At 40.3% G+C, this 14,943-nt stretch overlaps 1 protein-coding gene across 4 annotated transcripts in view; it reads left to right on the plus strand.

The window, feature by feature from the left end:
• The window catches only part of AOPEP (aminopeptidase O (putative)), a 359,188-nt gene that overhangs the window by 231,041 nt on the left and 113,204 nt on the right, over window positions 1–14,943 (plus strand). For all 4 annotated transcript variants that reach the window (XR_013994463.1, XM_081066804.1, XM_081066805.1 and 1 more), the window contains 2 exons: window positions 8,395–8,497; window positions 9,686–9,793. Coding sequence is in view for 3 of the 4 variants with exons in the window: in XM_081066804.1 (XP_080922930.1) it covers window positions 8,395–8,497; window positions 9,686–9,793 (211 nt within the window). In the remaining variant the exon portion in view is untranslated. The remainder of the gene's footprint in view (window positions 1–8,394; window positions 8,498–9,685; window positions 9,794–14,943) is intronic.

Here is a 14,943-nt window from a genome sequence, read left to right on the forward strand (position 1 = left end):
GATTTACCTCTTCTCACCCAAACCATCCACATGTCTGGAGACCATCTTCTCTCCTTGCCTGCTCACTAAGTCACAGGTCTTGGTAAATCTGTCATACGTATAGCAGGTTAGGAGAACGCTGGTCCTTTGTTGTTCTCTTCGTGGACAGTGGCCTTCTCCATATGTGACGCGTGAACAGAAAACAGTACTCTGAGGTTACGCTTGTGAAGAATGCAGAGGGACTCCGATTGCCCCCCTTGATCTAGATAATCCAGACGGGAAAGGACAAGCAGTAATCCAGTGGATGCACTCACGTCTACACCGTGTTCCTTTGTTAATCCCAGAGCATACACCTGCTCATGCCAGTCGTACCATTCCAACTCCTACATTGTTTTCTCCTTAGCAACATCCATTGAGTGCTTCTTGTGTGCCAAACACCGTGCTAAGCACTCGAGATATCTTATCTCCTTTAATCCTCAAAATGGCCCTGTGAGAGAGGTACTAGTGACATCTGCCTTCCCATTTGATAGATGAGGAAACAGATGCCTGGAGATGATAAGCAGCCGGCCATGTTCCCACAGCTGCTGAGTGGCAGAGCTGGGATGAAAGCATAGGTAAGTCTGGCTCCCGGGCCGGTTCTGAACAGCAGCTCCCCACTCTGTCTGGCCTCTCCCCAGCCGTGCGTCCCACTACATCCTCACTGCTCCCATCCTTTCCCCCACCACCACGTTTATTGTTTTGGAAGCCACATTAGTCATCTCTTGCAGCACGTTGAGTTTACAGTTTCACATTCTAAATCTTTTTCAAAGTAGATGCTTAACTTTAAAAACCTCTTTGTCCTTATTGTTTTGTTGGATCCTCATTCTAGCCTGTGGTTTCTTGTCTTAAAGGTGGATGCTGTCTGTCAATCAACCAGTTAGACTTCTGACTTTGGCCCTTATGCAAATCTATTAAGCCAATAAATCACCATTCCCCGGGTACAGCCCTGAGGAGTCCCTCCTGCTTGTAGCAAGTAATTAATGCATAGCCTTGGTGTTCTGTTTTTTAACCTCCTATAAAGCCACGAAACAAGCAGCATACATTCACCACCACATCCATTCTGCCAGCTCTCGTAGAAGTCGGGATGCCTGACGCCCACAGTGAATGTTGAGAAGTGGCCCTTGAGATGCCATGCTAACTCCTGTAGTTCCTCATCATCTTTTCTAAGTGCTCACAAACTATCTGTTCAATAACCAAGTCATGAATTTTGCCTCCCCTCCTCTAATCCCCTCTTCCTTTTACAAATCAGGATAGCATCTGTCTCCACCAGCCCCTTTCCCAGTCTCCATGACTTGACCCCCCAGAGGTCTGTGATTGCACCTGGGCCTGGAGTCAGGGTTCCTTTCAAGGATGAAGGAGGCCTCCCCACCTGTACCGAGCATCAGTCCCACATAGGAAACCTCAGTTCCCATGTAACAATGCTTATTCTACCATGCACAGTTTGAAACTCTTTCTCCTTGGCCCAAAAGTTGGAGCAAAGTGGGAATCAACTAGTTCTATTCATTCTGTCACATTCCAACACCTGGTCTTTCTTATGCTCCAGACTTCCAAAGCTCTTTTTGTTGTCCTGGGCATTCTCCATTAATATCAGGTCGTTCTGAATTTTTGCCTTCCTGGTGACAATTTTACAACTTCCTGGCTCTTGCATTTAGCTTTGTTGTTTTTTTCTTTCTTTCTCCAGCATCCCCCCCTTTCATCTTTTGAACATGTCCTTTGAAAACCTACCTTATCAGGAACCTCCTGCACGGTCATATTGGTGTCTTTGCTCTCCATTTTCTTCCTTGTCGCCTTTGAAAATGTGTCCATAGTATCTCTTGCTATGTTGAATGTGGTGGTATACTGCTCAGACCACTGTATTAATCTGTTCCTTGTTTTCTCTGTTTGGGATTTTGTTTCTTAGAGAGGAATTTCTGATTTATGGCCATTCAAAAAAAAACCTCAGGGCTATTTCGGTTTTGTATTGATGCTCATTACTTCCTGCTTTTCTAAGTTTCATCTGTTATTTTCCTACCTTGCTTATCAAAATTTGCAGAGTTGGTTCATGTTTTCCACAGTTCTGCTAACCGCGGTGTCTTTCTTTATACCCTCCTCAGCGTCTGGCCTCGCCTACTGTAGGTACCGACCACTGGCTCCTTTCACCATCAAAGGACAGAATATACCTTCTTCACTTCCCCCTGGCTCCTTGGAGAGATACCGCCTTCTGTCATTTTAGCAATTGCCTTTTTCAGCACCACAGTAATATCCTGCTCTGTCTGCTACAGGATAATGGTCCATGATGGGGGAAAATCTTTACGCGGGATAGCTGCTAAATCCACCGCGAAAAGCCCAGAACCAGTCAAACTTGCCAAATACTGGTAGTTTTGCTACAACTTCATTAGTTAAAGGTGTGCACCTTCTGTCCGGTTCTCTTTGGGAGCACTGTCCAAAGGCAAGTCGCTGGCCAGTGATCACTACACACACGTTTTTAGATAGAAAAATAGTTGCAAAATCCAATGGGGGAAGTAAAATTCCTGTACTTGTCAATTATTCTGCCTCCAGCTTTTACGCAGAATTTTAGTAATTTCTCAGTAATTTCTTTAGCAACAGAGTGGTATACACTTGGGTGTATGTGTAAGGAACATTCCCAGACCTAGCAACACCTGAAATGTGTGGTTTCTTTTTGTTTCCTGATGATAATATGGCACGGAACAGGCTTAAAGACCAATCCCTGAAGGGTTTACATTCAAAATCAGGGGTCTCGCAAACAGAACACGTAAGGCTACGTGTATGTGCCACATCTTTAACAAACAAACAAACAAACAAACAAAAAGAACTTTATTTTAGAATAAGTTTAGGTATAAGAAGTTACCAGAAATAGTAGACAGAGTTCTTGCGTTCCCTTCACTCAGCTTTCCCTGGTGATAACATCATATATACCATAACTATAGGGTGATGCCTTTTTAACGTCTCTGCCTGTCAGAGGAAGAGCTGCCACTCTCTGAACCCCAATCAGAATTCATTGTGGTGATAATAGCACATTTATGTTATGTGCTAAGTGCCAGCAGGGACTCCGGCTAAGCACTCTTAGGTGCTACAACAACCTAACGAGGTGCCATGGTCACCATCCTGGTCCTCTTTTTACAGACAAAGAAACTGGGTTTCAGGAGGTATGATTCGCTCAAGATAACGTGGCACTTAAGAGTCAAGATTCACGCCTAAATTCTTAACCCGTGTGTTATGTTGCTTCCCCTGTGGGTCACACTTGTGCCTCTGTGGCTCAGATCAGTACCGTGCGCCAGTGTGTACACAAAGGTCGTTTTTAACTTTCCTCATTGCGGGTGAGTGAGGCCCTGCTCCTGAATTGGACCCTCCAATGATGGGCGGCAGCTGCAACTGATATGCAGGCAGCCATGTTGAATGCTGATGAATCCCTTTCTGCCTCGTGCCTGGGATGCCTGGTCCCTGGCTCAAGCGCTGCAGTAGTGAGTTTATAGATGAACATGCCTTGTGCCAAGGAGTGTGAGGTGGAGAATACCCACCGGTGGCCCGTCTGGGCTGCAGCAGATCAGTAGGTGTTGAGACCTACGTTGACACACCTGAGCATTTTCGGAGGCATTTTCCCAAATCCCACCCTTGGTGATGGTCCTGCAAAATCACTCCTTTCTTCAAGAGGTTTGATTCCAAATCTAGTCACTGTGTATCAAGTATCACTGCCATCTGACAGCTCTTTAAATGTCCACATTGCTTCTGGGAGTGCCGAGGAAAAGGAAGGAGGTGGGCATGAAGGTCATGCTAATCTCAGTCATTGCGTTTGGTGCCAGGTACAACAGAAACCAAGGGCATTTCAGCCCAAACAACCTTTGTAACTTGATCTCTCACATTCCATGTATTCCAGCCAAGGAAACAAACACTGGTGTATAATGTCTAAGAAATGCTTGACACTTTTAGTTTACAGTATGCTTTCACATTGTCTGAGCTTTAGGGAGGGTAAGCAGTGTGTCTAAGCTTCTCCACTGAGTTTTGGTACAACCAAGGTGGGGCCTGATCTTGGCGAGACCCCAGAATGTAGCAAGGACTTTGGTGTTCCAGGGACCCAGGTTCTAACCTCAACTCTGCCACTAATCAGCTCTGTGGTTTGTCCAGGCTTCACTTTCCTCCACTTTTAAATGGTCATAATTATAGTACCTGCCCCATCAGGTTCTTGTGGAGGTAGAAGGGCATGATGCATGAGAGAGCTTGGCAGAATACCCAGCACAGGAGGATTACAGGAAATGGTAGCTTAGCATTCGTTCAATTCTCCGTCCATTAGGAATGAATCTAATCTAGCTACAATTAATAAAATAGCAAGCAATGCTGACTTAAACAAGTGGGGGTTGTTTTTCTCATACAACAAGAAGTTTGAAGGCAGGCAGTCTTGGGCAGCCAGCAGCTGAAAGATACCGTCGAAGACTAGATGCCTTCTTTCATTCCATTCTGGTCTCCATAGCATATTGATTGGCTGCTTCATGGTTGCAACGTGGCTGCTGCAGCTCCATCCACCATGTTTGGGAGGAAGAGGTACAGTACCAATCATATTTCTCCCTTTTGTAAAGAAAGCAAAAACTTTCCCAGAACCCCATCCCCAACCACGGCAGATATCTGCTTTTGTCTCTTTGGCCTGGACCATGTCTTCTGCTACTTGTAGCTGCAAGGACACTTGGAACGTGAGCATTCATCTTTTCAAATTTGACTGTGTAAGTGACAAGGAAGAAGGTGGATGAAAATGGGAGTAGATTGAGCCAGTTGTTTTTGCCACAGTTCTTCCTGCCTCTCTCAGTGTTATTGTTTTTTTTAATATTTCATTGGTCTGCAGGTGTATAGGGCTTAGTTCATTCTAGTCATGTGTTCATGGCTCATGCGCAGCACAGCCCCTTTTCTAGCCTGATTCCATTTTATTCTCACAAAATGTATACTGTTTCATGGGCATCTATTTTTCTTAACTTTTTAAAATTAAAATGTAACATACACCCACTGAAGTACAGATAAGATGTTTCTAGATGGCTCGATAGAGTTTTACTATTTATCCTCATGAAAGCACTGCTCAGATCAATATATGGAACATTCCCAGCGTCCCAGAAACATTCCTGGTTTTACCCACTCTGTCAATACTCCCTCCCAAAGGTAACCATTCTGATCTCCATCGCCATAGCTCTGTTTTGCCTGTTCTTTGACTCCGTCTAAATGGAATCATACATTTGTATGTACCGTAGCCCCCCCCATCAGTGGGGAATGTGTTCCAAGACCCCCAGTGGATGCCTGAAACCACGGACAGTGCCAAGCCCTATTATAATGCCATGTTTTTTTCCTATACATCCATCCTTTTCACTAATAGGAAGTACTTTACGGCTTCTCTAGGGCATATCCGAATTGCCGCCCTCACTAACTACTCTTGCATGTTGGGCCGTTATGAAGTGAAATAAGGGTGACTTGAGCACAAGCACTGTGGTACCACGACAGCCGATCTAATCACTGAGAGGGCTGCTTAATGACTTAGGAGCAGGGAGCGCACCACAATGTACTACTCTGAACTAGGGGATGATTCACGCCCCAGGCCAGACAGAGTGGGAAGGCATGAGATTTCATCACGCTGCTCAGAACAGTGTGCAATTTAAAACTTATAGATTGTATATTTCTGGAATTTGCCATTTAATATTTTGGACCTAGATTGACTGAAGGTAACTGCAACTGTGGATACGGGAGGGACTACTGTGCTCTTCATTGTCGTGACTTCTTTCACTCACCTGTGAGAGTCGTGTGTTCTGACATGTAGTAGTTCATCCTGTTTCCTGCTTTCTCGGTGTTCATTGTCTCTCTGTAAGTGGCATTATGAGAACCAAAGTAGCACAGAAATGGAAGTCAGCCGTTTTCCACTCATGGAGTGTCTTTTCCTCATAAAAACTGTCCCTTTGATTTCTTGCAAAGCTTGCCTGGGCACTGCTCCCTCCAGCACCGCATCTACTTTAAAAGGAATATCTTGGGAACTTGTACGTTTGCCTTGGATGCTGTCAGCATAAAAGAATTTTCTTGAACATTTCTTCATTTGGAGAGAGTGGAAGAGGAGACTAAATGAGGGATGCTTTCTGGAAGGACATTTTAGGCAAAGGAAAAAAGCACCGAATGAAAGCTTCATTAGGAACTTGAGCCCGGAAGTGAGCCCTCAGTGCAGAGATTTATGTTGGTGTTCCAGGTCCCTCCCTGCACACACACACACACACACACACACACACACACACACACACACACTTCCAGTCTAATTCAGAGCTCAAGAGCTTAAGAAACATATAGCAACTCTGTCTCTCCAAGGGCTGGGAAAACTGGTTTGAATTCAGGCTGACTCTGAGAAGCCGTCCTCCCTGCAAGGCTGTGGGTGGTAGGCTTTCTCTATCAAAGCCAGTGTGGTTTTCTTTATAAAAACACTCAACCCCAGGACAAACTTGAGAACAGGAATAAAGCTGATGCTTTTCAATGGAGTCTTAAATGAAGATGAAAGGAACTAGTTATTTCTGCAAGTATAGTCATGTAGGTAAGTCATGGATCAAGTAGAAAAATTAAAACTATGCAGTTTGCTCTAGTGGCGTGTTGTCATCTTTCCTTTAGGTATCTGCTGGTTCCAGGCCTTGTGTCTGTTGGGACAATGTACTGGAATATTCTGCAGAGACTTAATCTTTGCTTGGCCACTAGAGCACCCTGCAAAAGGGCTGATTTGGCAGCTGGGTCATCCTTAGGCACTTCCATTTATGTCCAACATCCTTGTATGTTATGGCTGTGAACATATGGGATTAAGTGAGAGAACAACCTATATACATTGTCTCTAACATCTAATGACCAACCTTGAATTCAGCAATATTTATTACTAACAATATTAGAATATTTTATTAACTCTTTCGCTGCATTGATTTCAAGTTTTTTTTTCAAAATGTGTCAGAAATCTACAAAAAAACAAAAAAAGTTGATGTTTTGACTTTTATGCATGTAATATTAATAATAACAATTTGAGCTGCTTTGTATATAAATGACGTTGTTTTTACATGTAAACATTTCCTATTATTGATTCTTGAAAAACACAAAAATATAGAAAAATGTACATCTGCTTTCCTAAACTTCCTTTCTGGAAGTTTCCATCTGTACTCAGTGTATGGAAATATTCATTTAGATATATCCAACCGTCGTGGCAAAAGGGTTAAGTTTATCGAGTAATTTCTGTGTCCCTAGCCCTTGCCACTAGGGATTTTGCATGTATTATTTCAGTTATTCCCTACAGGACCTAGGGATATAGGTAGGGTTACTCCCATTTTGCAAGTGAATAAATTGAGGATTAGAGAATTTAACTAACCTGCTAGTCAGTAACAGGTGTAAGAAGTAGGGTTGGGATTCAACACTAGGTGTTTTGGATTCCAAAGGCCGTGCCCCCTGTACTGCACCACTCTGCCTTTACAGTGCCCACTGGCCTCCCTGGTGTGCCAGTCCTCTTGTGGGCCCTTGCCTTCCACTCACCCCAACACATGCTCTTCAGTGTTTGTCCAATGAGTGACTAGTTTTAGAACAGCTGAAAGGTGCAAATATCTTGTCACATATTTTGATGTTAGCTAGTTGTTGAAGCTTCACTCTAACACAACTATATTTTTACAGGAATTAAAAAAAATATATTTAAAACCATAGAGCATCATGGAAAAAACTCTAATAGGTAATAAGGAGACATTGTTTTCAGCCCTAATGTCACCACAGATCAAAACAAGCCTTGAGACCTCCGATGCAAACTTAATCCCTGTGTGCCTCCATTTCCCTCATTTGTGGAATGAGGACGTTGAAGTATGTGGTTACAAATGTCCCCACCTGTTCCAAAAACATAGGCTTCTATGACTTTTGTTTTTGTGATTCTAAAATGGCTTCAGAGTACAAATATTTCTTAAAGGAGCCTTACTTTTAAACACAGTCAAGAGAAGTGGATAACATTGGGGCTTTCAAATTTTGGGGAAAAAGATATGTTCTTTACTCTTCCAACTAAAGCTACATTTTCCATTGCATTTCCCAGTCCATCATTCCCATCAAAAGACAAGCACATAGGTTCTTAAATAATTCATATTGGAGCTTAGATTCCTTGAGGGCCTGGCAAGCTTTAGTCTTGGATAAAATGATATAAAATATTGCCAATAGCCAATCTCAGGTTGCCAACCCAAATATAAATCCCTCCTTGTTCAGTATATGAATTTATAATGTAAACTGTTTTAAATCATACCTGGTACTAGTGAATAGAATTAAGATGTTATTGAGCAACTCTGAAAATAAGAACTGAAATGATATGGTCTAATTAGTCAAGAATGTGCTATACTTAAAGAAAATTTCACTGCATCATTTTAGACCCAATAAGGAGAAAACTGGCTACGTGAGTGACTCAGGATCATCTGTCGTCAAACATGGGCTCAATCCAGAGAAGGTCTTCATGCAGGTTCATTACTTAAAGGTAAGTGCATAAGTGCATCTAAATGGCAGAAGCCCATTATTAGGGTGTGGCATTTTTCAGGTAATACGAGGTCTGACAGTTATGTTCACGAACTCATCCTAGAAAAAATCCTACATAGCTCATTGCTGAATATCACTACGGTCACCTTTGAAGTACTCCGCTTGGGAAACTGCACTGACGCCAGCACCTAGTCCACCCTTCAAAGCAATTTTGGAACTCTTTTGCTGGAATGGCCATCAGAGCTGTCGTTGTATTACCCTTGATGTCCTGAATGTCATCAAAATGTCTTCCTTTCAGTATTTCCTTTATCTTCCAGTAAAGAAAGAAGTCATTGGGGGCCAGATCAAGTGAGTAGGGAGGGTGTTCCAATACAATTATTTGTTCACTGGCTAAAAACTCCCTCACAGACAGTGCTATGTGAGCTGTTGTGATGCAAGAGCCGTGAATTGTTGGCTAAAGTTCAGGTTATCTAACTTTTTCATGCAGCCTTTCCAGCACTTCCAAATAGTAAACTTCATTAACTGTCCAGCTGGCACAAATTCATAATGAATAATCCCTCTGATATCAAAAAAGGTTAGCAACATCCTTGCAACAAGTTTGTGAACTTAATTGTCAGACGTGGTACACGTAAACAATGAAGATTAGTAACATGGTTGAGGCAAAACAAAAAAAATCATCAACATTGTAAATGACTTCTGACTGGGCAGAGATATCTGATTTTCTAATAGTTAAAGCACTTCATATCCAAAAAGTGAGGCATATCCTCTCTTCTGCCCTGAACCTCCCTTCTCTCTGCTTTAAAGAGCAGGATCTTAAAGTTGTCAGGTTCCAACTAGAAGACAGGACTAAGAAGGATGTATTTTAAGTTGTAAAGGCCTTTTCTGAAAACTGAGGGAGAGAGGAGTTGGGCGCCTCTTCACTTTGGGTCCATGATGGACATCCAGGCTTCCTGTAAACCATGAAAAATGCGATACCATCAACGGATAAATTGAAAGCAAAGTAGTTGTGCATAATTTCTAGGCCCAACCTTAGCGGTAAGAATGGAAAGGGCAGCCTGGGACACATCAGATGGAACATTCTAGATGTGCATAAAGTTCTGGTGGGTACATTAGAGTTAACTGTGTGAGCATTTTCTGATGAACCCATGATAGGCATTGATTTTTTCTTCTTCATTTTCCTTTCTTCTAGGGCTATTTCCTTCTCCGATTCCTTGCCAGAAGACTTGGAGATGACACCTACTTTTCATTTTTAAGAAAATTTGTGCACACATTTCATGGGCAATTGATTCTTTCCCAGGTAATTTATGAGTCCTCATGAGTCTATGAGGTACAGTTGGAGGGGGTGTGGCATGTGGGGACTAGATTATGTGAGTATTAAAAAGCAGAGAAAAGATTTACGATTTAATGCGATAGGAAAAATGGGAAGTTAATGAGGTGGACATGGGAAGTGTTTCAGGGAGGGTGACCCCTATAGTTTGGGGACAGTCTGTGACCCACAGCTCCTGTGCACAGTGATGTGGATAGTTGCATTTCAAGTGACCTTAAAAATGAAAGCAAAACAATTCTGCAAGGTTGGAGCCTTCCTATCCTTTTATCTCAGCTTGAATGCCACAGTCTCAGTCACCCCCGCTAAGCAGATTGGCAGCCACCCTGTTATTCATTGCCTTCATTGTCCCTGCATTATTTATAATTATATGTTCTGTATTTTCATTTATGGACCCATTTGTTTGTTTTCTGTCCCCTCCATTCTATGTACACGCTCATCAAGCCCAGACCAGTCCTTTTATTTCACCGGTACTGAATATATGATTGGCACACAGTATGTACACTATGTATATTTGATACTCAAATAGATTAATAACAAGATGCACTGAAATGCTCAAAGAAAGACCCTGTCAGCTTATACAGGTGTGGGGCCACGCTGAGCATAGCAAAAAAGTTTAACAGAGAGGGAGCGGCTCTGAAAACAGTGCTTGTAAGTGACAGATAATAGAGGCTGCAACCCCAGCACAGATTGGATCAATGGGTAATTTTGCCATTTGCCATTTGTGCTCATGTACAGTTTTGAGCTCCCGGTGTCCACAGTGTTAGATGTAAAGGATGTCCATGTATAATCTGAACCCATGGAGGCAAGAGCGTGAGTGTAACAAGACTAGATGGCTAGACCTCCTGTCTACATTCTTTTCATTCTTTTCATGGAGAGAAGAGGGAGTTTTCCTCAACACATATTTGGAAAGGCAACTTGAAAAGTGGCTCAGAAGTCTTATATGTTTGGTTGACTGATTAGCCTAAATTCCTACTGCTAAAAACCACTTCTCACCAAGATCCTGCATTGTTAAATGAGTGCATTGCATTTACATGACTTCTGAGGTTCTGGTTTCAACTTCCCATGGAACACTTAGTTCTTCCACCAAATCGTTCGGATTTTCTTTTTGTTTTTCTCTTTGAATACTAGCTTTATTGGTTTTTCTATAAAGGCTTTATTGAGATATAATTCACATACCATAAAATTCATCTTTTTTAAATGTACAAGCCAGTTGTTTTTAGTATATCACAAAGTTGTGCCACCATTTCCACTATCTAATTTGAAAACATTTCCATCACCCTCAAAAGAAATCCCGTGTTCGTTAGCAGTCACTCCCCATTTCAACTTCCCTCAGCCCTTGGCAACCACTAACCTGTTTCTGTCTCTAGGATTTGCCTATTCTAGACATTCCATATAAATGGAGTCATATAATATGTAGCCTTTTGTGACTGGCTTCTTTCATTCAACATGTCTTCAAGTTTCATGTTATAGGCATGTTATCAGTACTTTATTCCCCTTTTTATTTTGATTTTTACTTTTTAAATTGTGGTAAAATATACATACAACTTACCATTTTAACCATTTGTAAGTATATAGTTCAGTGCATTAGTATTGTTGTGCAACCATTACCAACCACCACCAGACATCTCCAGAATGCTTTAATCTTCCCAAACTGAAACTTGGATCCCTTAAACAATCACTCCACGTTCTTCCCTCCCCATAGTCCCTGGCAGTCATCATTCTGCTTTCTGTCTCTCTGAGATGACTACTCTAGGGACGTCATGTAAGTGACATTATACATTATTTGTCCTTTTGTGTCTTATGTCACTTAGCATAATGTCTTCAAGGTTCATCCATGTTGAAGCATGTGTCAAAATTTGCTTCCTTTTTAAGACGTAATATTTCGTTGTATGTGTACACCACATTTTGTTTATCCATTCTTCTGTTGTGTTATTTATGCCTTTGGCTCTTGTGAATAATGCTGCAACGAACATTAGTGCACAAATATCTGTTTGAGTCTCTGCTTTCCATTCTTTTGAGTATATACCCAAAAATGGAATTGCTAGATTATATGCTAATTCAACTTTGAGGCACTCTCTTACTGTTTCCCACAGCAGTTGCATCATTTTACATGCTCACCAGCAAAGCACAAGGGTGCCACTTTCTCCAACACTTGTTTTCATTTTTTTTAATAACCATCCTAGTGAGTGTGAAGTGGTATCTTATTGTTTTAATTTGCATTTCTCTGATAGCTAATGATGTTGAGCACTTTTGCATGTGCTTACTGGCCATTTGTATATCTTTGTTGGAGAAATGTCTAAAAACTTTGCTGATTTTTTTATTTGGGGTATCTTTTATTATTGAGTTGTAAGAGTACTTTATACATTCTAGATTCAAGTCCCTTATCATATTATGCTTTGTTAATATTTTCTTCATCACCTAATTAAAGGTCATGAAGATTTAATCCTATGTTTTCTTCTAAGAGTTTTATAGTTTTTCACTCTTATATTTAGGTCTCTTATCAATTTTGAGTTAGTTTTGTATATTGTGTGAGGTAGATGGTCCAGCTTCATTCTTTAGCATGTGAATATCCAGTTTCTCATGACCATTTATTGAAAAGACTGTTTTTCCCCTCCATTGAATTATCTTGACACCCTTGTTGAAAATCAATTGACCATAAATGTAAGAGTTTATTTCTGGACTATCAATTTTATTCCATTTATCTGTATTTCTGTTCTTATGGCAGTCTCATAATAAGTTTGGAAGTTATTGCTTTTTCAATTGACATATACTCATTTTTTAAAAAATTCAAGCAATACAGGAAAGTACAAAGAAGAATATAAAATATTATTCAAAGTCCCACCCCCCTCCCCAAATACCTTAAATTAATATTAGCTGAATGTTATTCTGGAAATTGCACTCTCTATTTCTCTGTCTTTCTATATGTTTTATATGGTATGTGTACATGTACATGGGGTGTGATCAACAAATATATTTTAAAAAATAAATTTTTAAAAAATTTATTGCAGTAAAAGACACATTGCCATTAATCCCCGTTGAAATACGCCCCCTCACTTCCAACACACTTATCCCATCCTTCTTGCCACTTTCTGAAGCAGTTCTGAAAGTCCTCTTTCATGAATGTCTTTAGTTGCAGTGTCATGGCTGCTTCATGTCCTGAATTGATTCAAAACATTTACCTTTCATGGTCATTTTGACTTTGGGGAAGAGCCAAAAGTCGCACGGTGCCAGATCCAGTAAATAAGGTGGATGAGGCTACACTGTAATGTTTTCATTTGACAGAAATTTCCGTACCAGAAGCGATGTGTGACATGGAGCCTTTCCGTGTGATCACAAAATACAGTGAATGCTGCCGCCGAGTGCCATCCAACCAAAAGGCAGAGCTCTACAATACGGGAAGCGGCGGGTCAAACCTTAGTACAGTGTGTGACAAATTTCAACTTGTTCGGTGCAGTCAGTCGGGTGTGAGCTACGGTTGAGAGAAGGTGTGTTTTAAAGTGTGGTGTAAATCATCCTCCATCATGACAATGCTCCATGTCACATATTGCTTCTGGTATATGGCAATCTCTGTCAAATAAAAAGATGATGGTCCTCATCCACCTTATTCACTGGATCTGGCACCGTGCGACTTCTGGCTCTTCCCCAAAGTCAAAATAATTCAGAACATCCAGGCAGCGACAACAGTGCAACTAAAGATACTCATGAAAGAGGACTTCCAGAACTGCTTCAGAAAGTAGCAAGAACAATGGTATAAGTGTGTTCAAAGCCAGTGGGGAGAATTTTGAGTGGGATTAATGGTAATGTGTCTTTTACCATAAAATTTTTTTTTTGGTTTAAACATTTACTGTATTGTTTGATCACACCTCGTGTGTATGTATAGTATATATGCATGTGTACACACATGTATAGATACAAAGATATATTTAGAAATCATTTTATAAAAATAGGATTATATTACATGTGCTCTTTAATGACATGTTTTAAATTTAGTTTACTTGAATTTAGCAAATGAAAAAGAAAGTAAAATGAATAGAAAGGACTTTCCTGAACTTCAGATAAATGTGAGAGATCGTTTCCTAAATGATGCTTCTAGGATTAAAAAACACGATTACAAAAAAAATCTTTAAAAGATTGAAATTCTTTCTTTCTCTTTAGCTATATATTTTATTTTTAGAAAGCATCAATCAGTTTATTTGTTTTTGTAAAAGATGAGGAAATCAGCAGTTATGTACTTCCACTATCCCCCCCCAACTTTTAATTTTTCTTAATTAAAATTTTGCATAGTTAAGGTTCATATCATTTATAGTATATGCTGTAACCATAGTTTTCACAGTTGTTTAGCTTTAGCTTGTATTTAAAGGATTTCAGAATTCACCACCAGTCATTGTACTATGCTTCTATACTCATGAATGCTTTATTTTGACTCAACTCTTTGTTGGATGAATTTTGATATCAAATTGATGTTCAAGTGGCAGACTCACTGGTTCGCTGATTTATGAGTTCTTATGTGCTTAATTGAGAATGTTTGTTTGTTGCCTTTATATTTGTATTACAAACTAGCTGGGTATAATATTCTTAGGTTGCATTTTCATTTCCTCAGAATTTTGTGGATTAAAAACTTCTGGCATTAAATACTGCTATTGAAACTTTTGAAGTCAGCCTACTTTTCCCTCTTTATACCACTCAGATGACAGAAGAATTCTTTCTTTATCTTTGACGTTTTATCAAAGATTAAAAAAAAATTAATCAGAAAATGGCTTGATGTTCGTGAGTCTGTATCAGTCCCCCCCCCCCCTTTGGAAACTGTGAATTTTTAATTACAGTGTCTATTCTTTCTTCTTTCAGTAAAATTACCTTTATTATATCTTTGGATGCATTTTTTTTTTCCTTGCAGGTGACCACTTATCCTTATGTTATATCATCTTTGTCCTCCATACTTGTTATTTTCTAATTGCTTTTGTCTTTTTTTCTTCGTGGCATGTGTTTATCTCAAGCAACATTATTATTTTTATTAATTTTACTTTATAGCTGTTCTTTCCCTTGCTGTTTCTATTAATGTTTCTATGCTGGTACTATTTTGGTCCTTAATTTATTTATTTTTTTCTTTAAAATCTCTTTTC

This window comes from Rhinolophus hipposideros (genome assembly GCF_964194185.1).
Source record: "Rhinolophus hipposideros genome assembly, chromosome: 11".
Lineage (NCBI taxonomy): Eukaryota > Metazoa > Chordata > Mammalia > Chiroptera > Rhinolophidae > Rhinolophus > Rhinolophus hipposideros.